At 36.8% G+C, this 14,285-nt stretch overlaps 1 protein-coding gene across 1 annotated transcript; it reads left to right on the top strand.

Annotated features, from left to right (window-relative positions):
• The first annotated feature begins 4,264 nt into the window (after nt 1-4,264).
• Nucleotides 4,265-5,742, top strand: LOC145422965 (uncharacterized). The gene is made up of 4 exons (XM_080294997.1): nt 4,265-4,567; nt 4,818-4,925; nt 5,066-5,236; nt 5,315-5,742. The coding sequence occupies exons 1-4, from the start codon at nt 4,421-4,423 to the stop codon at nt 5,474-5,476; spliced, it is 588 nt and encodes a 195-aa protein (XP_080151123.1). The 5' UTR covers nt 4,265-4,420; the 3' UTR covers nt 5,477-5,742.
• The last annotated feature ends 8,543 nt before the right edge of the window (nt 5,743-14,285 follow it).

Here is a 14,285-nt window from a genome sequence, read left to right as displayed (position 1 = left end):
GGGATAAATGTGTAAATTATATTCAGTGAAATATATGTAACCTTGCTATTAAACATGGGCTGTTTCTAACATAAAAAGCAGAGTTTATAACACGATTTTCTTCAATGTAAAGATTAGTTTAAAATAATTCTTTAGCACTTCACTGATGGCCAGCCGTTCAGCGCACTTCGGGAAATAATCACGACCTTTTCCCCCAAGATGAGGGACTTTTCATCAATCCACTCTTATCTGTGTCCATCGACATAAAAATAATATTTTCCAAATGATGTCAAAAATTCCATATGATGAGGTTGGAGGCGGTGGATTTAGACTCATACACAGATGTTCACACATGGCTTGTATCAATTCGACTACGCAATGAATTAAAAATATGTCGCTTGTTTAAATTTAGGAATTAAAAACTATGCTACCTTGGGCTTAGAGAATATTAAAATTCAACAAATTCCCAAGTTTTAAATCTTTGTTTTAAACTTGGGAATCATCATGTTATCATGGTGACGCAACCCACAAAGCGTGTTCAGTGACACTAAAGACGTAGGGGAAAAGTGATAATTCGTGTCCACGGAAAAGCAATCATTTATTTAAAATAAATAAATAAATCTTGTCTCTTTGTAGGGTAATTGAGGTGATTAAAGAACTACTTGTGCTTCAAAAGTTCTTATTTCTTACGCTTATTTCTTATACTGCTTGTCAGGGACCAAGGCATAAGACACATGTGTTTAATTCAAAAATTGGATTTTATCTATCCAAAAATATGAAAAATAATTGACAAAGCCAAAACCTTAAATAGGCAGACCAATAAAAGAGGACAACTCAATAAACTAAACTCAAAATAACCACTAACAAAATCTCAAACAAAGATAAGAAAAACTGGTCACCTGAAATGACGCAAGGGAACTTACTGGCTTAGCTAAATTATATGAAAGACAAGGGGAAAACAAAGTGGTTGCCATATAACCAATTAACACAAAACAATTAAACAAACTCCAAACACCCCCGAGGCAATGAAGCATGTGGTTTAGTCCAATGAGGCTGTCAGCGGTATTTCAGATCCCCCAGCCCTTTGCCAAACCTTTTGCCAACTGGAAAGGAGAAACAGAACCCCCAGGTAACTCAGCCAAAGAAAGCTGCTGTACTATACCATAAAACAGAACTTTGGCCCTGCAGTGTTGATATGTGCGCAGTCCATATAAACCTTGGAAGGTGTGATGGAGAAAAATACATTTAATAAAAAAAATATATATTGGACAATAAGTTAAATATATTTAAAGTATTGACTGCAGAGTAAACTAAAGTGAAGCAACTAGTGGTGAGTTGTGGAGCTTGCCATCACAGAAAGTGAATAGTGAAGTCGATCAGAAATCAACGTGGAGTGTTAAAAGAAATTATATATTTAAATAAATATGCATTTGTATCAAATTAAAGTGAAGATATTAAAATGAATGGCGCAGAAATAATCAAATGTGGCAGTTAATATAAACTGTTATGATGGAACCATGATGGCTCTTCTTTTTTACAGAAAGGTATCCGTGGTGTTTCACCTGCATGTGTCGATAAACTGTGGAAGTACGAGTTTATGATCCATCACTTGCAAACTCTGTGAAATGCAAGAACTCCCTCCGATTTTCTTTCTTTCTTTGTTTAAAAAAAATCATATTAAACTAAATATCTTTGAATCTTGGATTACTGCCTTGGTAAAACACCTGCACCTACCGGATGTGTTCCAATATTTTCTAATAAATAATTATTGCCATACAAATTATTTCTAAACGAAATATTTAGTGTGGATAATAAAAGTAATTGTTCGCTGCTACTGAAAATAACAAAGAGGACTGCACCATTTGATAACAGCACAAACCGACTATAAACGACCTGAGCAGGAGCTTTTTCTGGACTTTTATTCCTGGACAAAGTGTGATAAGAATTATGTGCATAATATGGTTTTCTCACAAGCCTAAAGTGAGGAGCTATAACGTTTATGCTTTTATTGGTCATGTCTTTGCCGTATTTTTGAGTGGTTCTCAAACCTTTTCTGGCATGTCCTCTCCCTCCCCCTACAGTTAAAAGTAATAATAATAATAATAATAATAATAATAATAATAATAATAATGATAATGATAACGGTCGCCTTGATTACACCAACACACTCTTGTTTATTTCCTATATCATAAGTTTAATCAGCTTGGTTTCAGTTTATATTCTCCCCCTGGTCGTGTCACAGTGAGTGCCTATAGCATCGCGTGGTTTAACTGCGCAGCCACAAGTTAGAAGTGATTAATCCCAGCAACAACTAGGACACACAGAAGTGGGACTGTGCGTGATCCAGGGGTTTACATAGCAGCGTATGTTGACGTTGTTCAGGGGGAAATCTCCCATAGCAGCGAGAACATCAAAGCAACAGAGAGTGTGTGAAAGAGATGGTTGACCCGCAATTTTCGGATCCTCTGTCGTGTTAATCTTTCTTGATTGGACAAAAACGCCATATATGTGTTTATCCTATCAGCTGAGGATGAGCTATTTGACAGAGGTAGGAGCTTAATGCATTTTTCTGCTAATCTGAAATAAAGTCTCTAACCAAAGCTTTTTAATTGACAAATAAACACATAGATGGTCAGTAAATGTAATAGCAGGACCAAATCATTAGTGTTTGTGTGTTTTCGCAATAACGTTGAACAGAAATGGGAAAGATAAAGGAAGTGTATATCTTATGTCTTCCCTGAACTTTTTCTTTCTCAGAAAAAAAACAGACTATTTGGTTTTTCTCTGGTAGTGAAGAGGGGCAGATCATGGACACAAACGGAAAGTTTGCCCAATAAGAACTCACCTCGTTATCGCTCTGAAATACAAAGGTTACTCTCACTTCCTCGCCAGATGTGAAACTTTGATTAGAAAGACTTTAGTTGGTGTCTTTTTCCTTGTAATCTTTCGCACATAATAAGTGAAAAATGTGGTCATTGTGAATGATTTGATATTACACGATTAAAGCGACCCATAAAGGGGAAGACATGAACATTGTCAGACTGATTAACATTGTTGCTAACCTGGATTTTTTCTTTTGTCTTTCTTTCATTGTATTGTATACGGCGCGGGACATCTTGGGCTCTTTAGCGTCATGGTTTAAAGCCCACAGCCTGCCGACCCGAGTATTTTTGCTAACCGTGTACCCATCTTCTGATAGCTGATGGCAGCAGCCTTATCTGAAACATGACAGTGAGTTCACTGTACTCAAATGGCCTCCACAGCCACCAGATCTAAGTCGAGATTCGGGATGATGGAGAATCACATCGTGGTTAAGCAGCCGCAACAACTATTTGATGCTATCATGCCGATATGAACCACAATCTCTGATAAATGTCACCTTCATCTTGAGGTTTGACACGAAGAATTAAGACTGTGCTTAAGGCACACAACGGAGGGCTCAACCAGGTCTTGTGCCAAAGAGTGACAGTCTGCAAATAAAAATAAAAATGACGTTGTTGTCCTATAACCTGTCAAACAAATGCCAAACACATCTCTCATGAATGATATCAAGCCATTTTTAATCAAAAAGAACATTCCTATCACCAGCCAGTTAGTTTTACATATTGTTTTTATTTATCTGGTAAAAAGTGAAATTGATGTTAAAATACTTCTTTCAAGAGAGATCCTGCCAAGAGGGCGGCAATATGGAATTCATATAAAGATATTTTATGTGCCCAAAAAGGCTTGGTTGATCATAAACCTAAAAAGTAGGTATTGTACAACAACGCAGTCACAAATAGCTAAACTTGCAAAACAGGTAACTTCTTTATTTTATATATAACATATATATTTAACATATATACATGGCATTTATTAACATGAGCAAAGATATTAGAAACAACAAAATCGCAAATCACTTTCAGCAGGCACAAGGCTGGTACGAGTGAGGCGTCCCCAGTTAAGTGACCGGTGAATGCAGTTTTCCCTTTGAGGGTAACAGCATGACTGTGCCCCGATGTGAAACTTTGATTAGAAAATGTTTAAGCGAGTTGGCCTTTTTCGCTTGTAGCCTTATCACAAACAGTAAAGCATGAAACTGTGGTGGCGCTGACTAATTTCATATGATGTGTAATTAGAGCAACTCAATAATTAAAAAAGGGAAAGACGTGGATTTTGCAAGCCGACGAATATCATTGTTATGATCGGAGTTTCGCATTCTTCCAATGAATTCGACCTGAATTACCTAATGCGTTTCCTGTCTTCCTGTTGCGTAGTTAATTGGCTCACACCTGAGAGGGAAGCCCTTGGGAAACCCTGCATTGACACGTTAAAAGCATCCCTCGCGCTCTCATTCTCAAATCACACTCAGACGGGGCGAGTTCTTTTTAACAGACGATATTTAAGGTCCCAGCACCTCTCTCACAGAAAGGATCTCACAGCAGGAGACAACTAACTAACCATGGCGCACTCTTTTACTTTTGCTGTTCTCTCTTTAATGTTTTTTTCCACCGCGTCTGCTGCTCCAGCCGGGCATCAAGAATCCTGCGTTGACGTACAGACCAGTTCGCTGGAACTTAATAAAATTGCTAGAAATGTATCTCTGGAGGTGAGTTGTTCAATTTTTTTCCCAAGCTATTTCTTAATTTCTCCTTTTTAACCACTAGTGGAGGGGAAAACAAACTTTTTACTGCGCATTTGGAATATGTTTTGCTCACTCAAACGCATGCTTAGACGATGCCAAGGCAATAAACACATTTAAAAAGTCTAGTTTTAAAGTATGAAAGGTTTTTCTCACAGGAGATACATTACATTGTACCACGATGTGCTCATACCGACTGTTTCCAAATGTTCTGCAGGCACGAAAGGGATTAGTTACGAGGGAAGAGATACAATTTAGCACCTTACTTGTGTGGATGAACTCAAAAGACATGTGTGATCCTGGGACCCTCAAACAGGAATCTCTGGTAATATCACCTATAAGAATTATAAACTGTGACATGAATTTAATTGAACTGATATTGACATAAATCTGTGACTTCAAAATACGATATGTTATCTGATTAGGTGCGATTTCTAATCCTTTTTGTCTATTCTTCGTCCTTAGCCATGCTTTGGGAAGATCATCAAAGTCCTTGACCGTTACAGAAGTCTGGTGAGGAGGATTTCTGAATTTGAAAGGTGCTCAGAGTTTGCCAGCCAGGTGGTGCCAGTGATAAATAAGCTGCACACTGACGTGACGAAGTGCGCTGATTCGAAGGGAGAATGGGGAGCAGTGGTAAGTTTGGTCATCAAAGTATTTGCTTTTGACAACAGCACTGATACAGCATGCTTGCTGATCGGTCTGATTCTGCAGGATCTAGCCGTCAGAGAAGTAACAATTCCGGAGTGGGAGAAGCCGTATCTGTGTCACTACATTCTGGACAGACTCTTCTCCTTCTCCATCTTCACCGCTCGCGTCCTTTCAGTTGGAGATCCGGCTCACCACACAGACGGAACGACTCAGAAATGCATGTAGAACCTCACAGTATTTTAAATACTCAATGTATTGAGCATCTTTTAAATTGATCACAGTGATCGCAGTTTGTAGTGCAGTTTTCTGTAGTTAATAATTTATCGATTTTAATGATCTTTCCGAAAGGTTTGATATATTTATTAAAGTTTTTATTTATTGTATTTATTGTTTTTATTCATAATAATCAATGAATACTTAATGTATTCACCACTGTATTTTTCATTCAAACTGTATACAATATTTATTATAATAAAAACTGCTACGCATGATAACGTGTTTTGACCCTTAAATTTATTTAGATATATATTATTTATCCTATGGCGATTGTTCTTTTTGCCCAAACGATCACAATAAATGCTTACTCATTCAGGAAATTTATGAAGTTACCTGCGCTGAGGTATCCCTCTTCTCATTGAATAATTTTGAATAATAATGTTATGGTGCTAAAAGGAAGCTGTGCTTTCCTAAAACATTCCTGCTGCACTACTTCCTGCATATTTCCTCCCAGTCAACGCCTCTGCTCAGACCTGTTTGTTTGCATTCAGATGATGCAACGCATGTACAGCGGTAATTCAAAGAAAGGGGAAAAGAGAGAGAATGTGACACGTTTTTAAGGGGAAGAGGAAGTATTAATGAGCGTATAGGCTGCTCAACAAGGAAGTCTCTCCTACTGTGAGTGATTTGATATCCTGAAATTATTCCGCCTCCCTCGTGTCCCACCCACCTGCACTCTTTGTGAGTTCGAAACTCCATACTCTACAGTTTCCATCCACTGCTGGAGAGCACAACTTATTTTCCTGGCTCTCGGAGCACATGAGGAAATTATTTACCTATTGAGCACATTTGCAAAAACTGAAAAATGTTCAATAAGTAATCACGTCAAATATAACACACAAAGAAAAATAACAGATGTGAACCCACATACAGCATTTAAGGTGCTACACTAATCAGCAATGGATGCTTTTGATGCCTGTGGGTAGGATCAGTTTTTTTTTTTTTTTTTTTTTTTTTTTAAATCACCTGCATGGTTTATTGTATGAGACGTGACGTGACGTTTACTCTGCAGAGGATTTGTGATGCAATCAGGAAGTTCAGAAATGTTACGATTAGTCACTCGAGAGATTTTGTAATTACGGTTATGATAATTTAAAAAAATCCTGGGCGGTGTATTGAAGGGATTAGGTCAAAATTATTTCCTTTAAAAAAATCTTGAACCAATTAGATTGCAAAATGAAAAGATCACCAAATACGACACAATATACTCATGGCAATCAGATGTAATCACATGATTTATATACAATAATGCAAGCTTTTCCTTTTGATAAAGCTTACAGACTGGGGAACTTCCAGTGATGCACTGAGCATTTCTTTCCTTTTCCCCTCATTCATCATGCATATTATTAACTCCTGTCTTCTCTCCCCCTAAGTCCATTGCTTTATGATAAAAATCTAAAATGTAAATATTAAAAATTTCAGTCTGGATTGAAGAGCTGCCAATGTGACTCAAAATGTTTTGTTTTGTTTTTGTTTTTTGCTTTTGCACCAGTATCAAAACAGCAACTGTTTGCGTCTGTTATTTTGCAGAAACTGAAGATTTTCAGTTATTCCTTCCCACCTTTGGAAAGGACAGCTCAAGTTAATCAATAGAATTACTGCTGAAAAACAAAACAAAAACAAAACAAAAAAACTAGATGGCTGTGTAAAGATGTTTGACCATACTGGAACATATTGTACAGTCTTTTTTTATTTATTTAAACTCAAACAGCAGCTGTCAAAACAGCAGCTCATGATCCACTTTTTTTCTTTTTTTTGTCCATACTGTGAGTGTGCTCTATTATGTTACAAACACATAAGCTGTTCAGTGTCCCTGATTCTGAAACGCTCGTCGTTTATGACAGGGGTCCCCAATCCTAGTCCACGAGGGCCGGTGTCCCTGCAGGTTTTAGATGTGTCCTTGATCCATCACAGCTGATTTAAATGGATAAATTACCTTCTCAACATGTCTTGAAGTTCTTCAGAGGCCTGGTAATGAACTAATCATGTGATTCAGGTGTGTTGACCCAGGGTGAGATCTAAAACCTGCAGGGACACCGGCCCTCGCGGACTAGGATTGGGGACCCCTGGTTTATGATTATGTCGATTGGTCAATCAGAGGATTCTTAGATTAGCCTTTATTGTCTCCCTTGGGAGAAATTCACCTTGGTCAAATGAGGCAAACATGTCATCTAAGAGATCAGACACATAGAAATCCTCATTACCACATGCAGCCACCCATTGCCATTTAATAATATGATTGATAATGGCACTATAGAAAATGTGGTTTGGTCAGTGGTTGTTGATCAGTGGTCATGAGAATTTGCATAATCATGATGAAGGAACTGACCACCCAGCCCATTCTTCCTTCAGTGGGCTGGTTTCAGTCACTATGCGAATGTACTGTTTTTAAGATTTGGGGAAACCTGCAGTCAGGTGAGACTGAAGAAGTCACTTGGATGAGTGATGAAACATTTCTGCCACTGAAAACGCTACGTCCACATGAATCAACTTTTGGAGAGTGGGGTTTCAACAATCCATTCAAATTTGGCTTACATTCACTGAGAATTTCAAGGTCAGCTTAATTTATTTATTTGTCAAAGATTTGAAAACAAAATATATTGTAAGACTTTTTTGCCAATATATACAGATATATTAAAAAAACAAAATGAATTTGTGATCAAAAACTTTATTCACCTGATATTTACTAAAAATGTAAGCAAATTTTACTAAACATTAAAATTAATGCTACACATTTACTATATCCACAAAAATAACAAATAAATATACTCAAAATTATGTCAGGTATATTAAAATAGGTTTCAACAGAGCAAATAACAAAAGCTTCTACTGTGTGCTTCTTTTTACTGCACTACAAACTCCTTAAAGTATATGTAAAAAGAACAAAGAAAACAAAATGAACATGTCCATAATACAATAATTCATTTACTACTATAAAAGTAAATACTGCCCAGAAAGGGACCTGTGTTGGCGGATATTTGTGCTCTCAGAGTGCTTCTTGTTTAATTGTGTGAAAAAAGTGTGACGCTTAAATTCATCAGAACATAGTGTACGGTAATCGTGTGGTCAATAGCAATGACATCACTTCTCTTTTTATTTATTTATTTATTTAACAACATGCACATGCTACCGGGAAACAATATCCTCAGGATCCTCCAGCACTACCCCCCCCCCCCCCCCCCTTTTACTGTTAGAGGGACAATAACCAGGTGAACTCAGGTGTAGATACCAAGTGAGAGACACAGCATAGGTCAAATGATTTTTGCGAAGAGTAAGGGAAAATGACTAGGGATGGCCAACTCAGACTTGGCAAGGGAAAGCCAAGTCTGAGTTGGAAGGGGGAAGTGGTTTGAGTGCAGTGATGTAGTGAGTCAGAAGGAGATAAACACTGCAGCCAAAACAGAAAATCTCCAAGTGGTAATTGTTAGCATATATGTGAACAGTTTGGCCACACATTGCAGCAGAGACCATGATGTGGCCACCTGTAAATATAAGTAGTAGTAGTTTGTTTTTGTTTGTTTGTTTCTTGGGGGGGGGTTCTGCCTGTCCTAAATATGGTGTTTGACTTGGACAAACTCAGACACATTAACAGTGCTGGGAGGTAGTCAGATACATATTATATTTGACTGTGTTGACCTTTCCTACTCTTTTTTACTATGTTAATACAATAAGAATAAAAGAAAACTGAGGGGTTTTTTGTGGTCTCAAATGATAAAAGTCACTGGGATTCAGTAAAGATGCATGCACAGACTGACATACCTTGGAGGAGGTATGGAGCCATATCTGACAATTTGGCCAATTATGAAACAAACATTTCCCCCCTCTGTGTGAAACTGAAAAATAATTCTAGCAGAAAATGACAAAACCTCCATTTCTCAGTATATTTCTTGGTGCTTCATTTTCCTTTCAGTGCTTTCCATCATATTCAACAAAATCTGCCAAGTTTGTGACTTTCTGTTGACTTGTAATTTTCACCGATGGGCATAGCATTAGAGAGGCTAACCTTCATTTTACTGCAATAAAAATCCTTCCCTTCACAACCATTAGGTGGAAGCCAGACTTTAGAAAAGTGCATGGTCATCCAAATATGGGACACTTAGAGAAGGACATCTGGTCACCTTAGCTCTGGCTTCAGTATTCAAGCCAGCGCCGCTGTTAGTTATTTGATCCATATTTCTTTGAGGACAATAAATGTCTTTACAAAATTTCAGTCTAGACCAAAGAAGAGGTTCCTTAGAGCTGCTTGCTTTTGGATAGAAATTCTCTTATTCTGAGCCCCTCTATGACTTCTCATTTACATCATCCCCTAAAATATACTGATAAATATACATTTTCCACTCAAAAAAGTTTGTCAGAACACCCTGAACATTCAGTCAGTGGTCATTAGGAATAACATGATTTGTGCTTTTTAATTGTTTTCACACAATGCTGGGAAGCAACCACATCAGAGTGACATAACAGGTAACAGCACTTCTGCTTTATTTCTCTTCAATCATTCTACTCATTCCCGCTCTCCAAGACGCTTCCCTTACTGCACCATCAGACTCATCAAATCAAGGTTGAATTTCCACACTTGAGTTTACAGCTCATTGTTAAGTACTAAGTGATTATAACCCATCAACTGCTGCAGATGATCAGACAAATTCTGTGTGGACAATTCAACTATTGTATAATAAGGGCAAATAAAAGACTCAGAGGTAAATATTAAATTTCCCTAAAGAAAAATGTCTGACGCAGCAAGCTTAAGTTTTTCAGAATATCCAAGACATTCAGCCAGTTCAGTAATGACATCACTTTCTTTTTCTCCTTTTTTACACAGCTCTCGTGCTACTGAAGAGGAGTCTCCTCAGTGTGACAGAATAGCAAACAGTACTTCTGACTTTGTTCCCACTGGCATAGGCTTACTTATTTCCCTCCTAAGAGGTATTCCCATTTCCATAAAATCAAGCTTGTTAAATTAAGAATGAATTGCCACACTTATACTTAAACACTTTACTGCTCTGAGCATTCTGAAATCACAATGCATCAACAGCAGCTACAAAGAGATTCTCTGTTTACTTTACTTCAGCTTTATAATAGGACTGCACTGGAGTTTACCCAATGGCTAACTCAGTTTTCACAAAGTAAAAGAGATTAATAAATCATAATATAAGCCCATTTTATGAGTTCTGCATTCAATAAATAAAATCTTAATAGGCTATATCAACTGGAATCATCAGAAGTACTCATTATGCAAAATTATGTTTTTTGAAGCTTGGTGGGATTAATAAGTCACGGGGCTCTGGCACAAAAAATACGCTCCAACTGATCGACTCACCCAACTGTTTGCTTACTGTGGAAGGGGCAGGCATTGAATCACAAAGCTTGACTAAAGGAAATGAAATAAAAAATATGCATCTATTAGAGACCTGAAACTGATGTTTATGTAAAAACAAAAATAAATGATTAAATAGAGAAAAGGATGGTCAGGTGACTGGCTTACTTCCAGAGCTTTTTTTGCAGCTGTGTTGTGTAAAAATAATACTAATAATAATACTAATAATAATTATCCTTTTATGTGTCAAGATGATTATGACTGCTTGCGCCTGTGAATCAAGCTCATGGTGAATCAACTGATGATTGTAAGACCGTCACTGCAGACAGTCTTACAATCAATCATCAGTTGTACAATCAGTGTTGTCTGGGTTCAGCTGATGAGCATATTTCTCTTTCTCACTATATTTATAATATAACATAAATGCTATAAGAGTCAAAGCATTTGCCCTTTTGACTGCTCAAACCAAAAATGCAGGTTAGTGATGACTGCTTCCCCTTGCTCTCCATTTAGCAAAAAGCCATTTCTTTATTTTTAAGCTAAGGAGTCTCTTATCAAAGAGAGAATACACACTGTTTGGAAAGGGAGTTGGCCAGTAACGTTGCACATAGAGACTCATTACAGAGTTGCAGTATAAAGAAGAACAAGGGGTGTCAAACTCCAGGCCTCGAGGGACGGTGTCCTGCAGGTTTTAGATAACACCCTGGGTCAATACACGTGAATCAAATGATTAGTTTATTACCAGGTCTCTGGAGAACTACAAGACATTTTGAGGAGGTAATTTAGCCATTTAAATCAGCTGTGTTGGATCAAAGACACATCTAAAACCTGCAGGACACCGGCCACTGAGGCCTGGAGTTCGACACCTGTGACTGTTAAACAAATTCACAAACTTGATACTAAGAAAACAAATGCAACTTAACAAGATGTCAAAGTGAAATAGATATCGAGTTTAACTCTCGATTTATCAGCATAAACTTGATGGTCTTAGGGAAAAAATACCACTTCCTTTCTCAAGTGAGTGCTGTGCATTCACAGCCGGACTGAAACTGAAGTATCTGCTCAGAAGGAACAGAGAATCAAAACAGGCCATTTGCATGACTCAACTGAGCAATTGCTCTTCACAGAATAAATTCAGATCCTCCAAGTGAAGACATCCTGTTTTCAAGGATTAAAAAACAATAAGTCTGTGAACTAAGAACATCAAAGTAGCTGGGACCTTCCTGTGAATTCACAAGGTTCCTTTCAGGTAGTCCAGTCTTCCTACACAGTCCATTCATGTGAGGCTAACTGGATGTGAGGTAAATAAAGTACATAATGTGTAGAACAAAGTACGGTATAATCAAATGAATGTATGACTACATGGTTAAATGTGGCCACTTCATACTACAGTATAAAGCATTCTGGGTAGTCAGAAAGTCTAGAAAAGACTATGAATGTCAGTTCACTCCATTTATGTATTATTTTTAATTTCATGGCAAAATTAATCAATGCCCACGATACCATAGAAGCTAACAGTATAATTCTGTAGTTCACTGGTGGCTTTGTACAAAAAAATAGACAAAGATATAGCTCAGAGTTACAAATGGAAAACATACTGAGCTGCAAGACCCGTTTGTAGAAAACATGATTATATTATTCATCTCTATAGTAGAAAAGAGGAATACAAAGGTTACCTAGTCATAGTTTTAAAGTAATTTCCAATACTAGCTTCATAATACTTTTACACTAGACTAATATTTCATCTGCTGGCAGAGTGGTTTAGTTTTACTGCATAAAACACTGTCAGCTATGAATATTTAAAATTCAGTTTCACTGCGTTCCTAAACAGCACTAAAAGTAAATATTTATGTAAAACAATAAATAAGAATTTGGGGTTAATTAAGGCAAGGCAAGGCAAGGCAAATTTATTTGTATAGCACAATTCAACAACAAGGTGATTCAAAGTGCTTTACAGAGACATTAGAAACAAAAACAAATAAAAAGCATGATTTAAAATTGATTAAAACAAGCAAACAAACAAACTAACTAAACACACACATTTCACACCTGTTCGCGCAATCTGAACCCTTATCGTAAGGGGAGCTACCAGTCCTTCTGTGGACGAGCTACTTTCTATTTTAAATTCCCTGAATTTAAAATACTCTCTAGACCCAGTCTAGACCCAGTTGGGGAGCTACCCAGAGCTCTAAACCCACTTAACAAACAAACAAACAAACAAAACAGTATATAAAATCAAAACAGATAGAATCAGAACAGTAGATAAAATCAGTAGTTAATGTAAGTTTTGAAATTTAAGCTTAACAAACAAACAAAACAGTATATAAAATCAAAACAGATAAAATCAGAAATAGGTAAGATCAGTAGTTAGTGTAAGTTTTGAAATTTAAGCTTAAAAGTGTGGATTTGGTGCTTTATTCAAATGCAGCTGAGAATAGGTAAGTCTTCAACCTGGATTTAAATAAACTGAGTGTTTCAGCTGATCTGAGGCTTTCTGGGAGTTTGTTCCAGATATAAGGAGCATAAAAGCTGAATGCAGCTTCTCCGTGTCTGGTTCTGACTCTGGGAACTGATAAAAGACCGGATCCAGGTTAAGGGTGATTTGGACAGATTTTAACGTCCTGCTATTACAACACAAAACAAAAATATATAAATGTATTAAAGAGGATGACTTATTTGAAGGAAGTCAAGTGAATTTTGATGACACCTGACGATTGCATTCAGTCGATGATTTCTTGAAAGGGAAAAAAGTTGTTTGTGTACCGACTATAGTTTCCCTTAAAAAATAAATAAACTGAATTACCGAGCACTGTTGATGAAAATATTACTGATTAAAAATTATATATTGGAAATACTTTACATATTGTTAGAATTAATATTTGAAGCCTTAGTATCAGAGCTAGCCTTCTTGCCTAGTAAACAAAAATCATTGGTTATAATTTAGGTCTTTTATCTTAAAATCTGTGAATTTTAGAAATGATATAATTTGTTATAATCTTTGGCTGCCATACATGAATTGTCTATTAAATATTATTCCCACACATACTAAATTATGATTTCTACAGGCATCCAAATCACCTTCAAAGACCAAACATCCAAATATCTTAGGGACTTCCATCAATCATGCTGCAGTAACTTTAGCTACATTCCCAAGATTCCACATTAATAAAGCCAGGAAACCTTCCATTTTTTTCCTATTTCTTTTTGTTTATTTTGTTTTACAATTCATATTAAATGTACTTTTCCCCCCCTTTTTTTCAATATTTTGACAAGCTGTGAGGAGGGAATTTTTTTATTAAACACGATGAACTGAGATGGAATTACCCTCATCTATTTGATGTGAAAAGGTCATATCATGTCCTCCTGAGAACTGAGGAAATCTTTCGGTTTAACTCTTTTGTCCACTACAGAGGACATAATGAATAGACTGGGTCTCAGAAGGAC

Source organism: Astatotilapia calliptera, chromosome 20, assembly GCF_964374335.1.
Source record: "Astatotilapia calliptera chromosome 20, fAstCal68.1, whole genome shotgun sequence".
In the NCBI taxonomy this organism is placed as follows: Eukaryota; Metazoa; Chordata; class Actinopteri; order Cichliformes; family Cichlidae; genus Astatotilapia; species Astatotilapia calliptera.
This window is presented reverse-complemented; position numbering and strand designations above follow the sequence as displayed.

What these genes read in the sequence shown, in the direction of transcription:
- LOC145422965 (XM_080294997.1), top strand. Translation starts at nt 4,421, where the DNA reads ATGGCGCACTCTTTTACTTTTGCTGTTCTCTCTTTAATGTTTTTTTCC. An exon ending in CTAGAAATGTATCTCTGGAG is followed by an intron (nt 4,568 to 4,817) that starts GTGAGTTGTTCA and finishes AATGTTCTGCAG; the next exon opens with GCACGAAAGGGATTAGTTAC. An exon ending in AGGGAGAATGGGGAGCAGTG is followed by an intron (nt 5,237 to 5,314) that starts GTAAGTTTGGTC and finishes CTGATTCTGCAG; the next exon opens with GATCTAGCCGTCAGAGAAGT.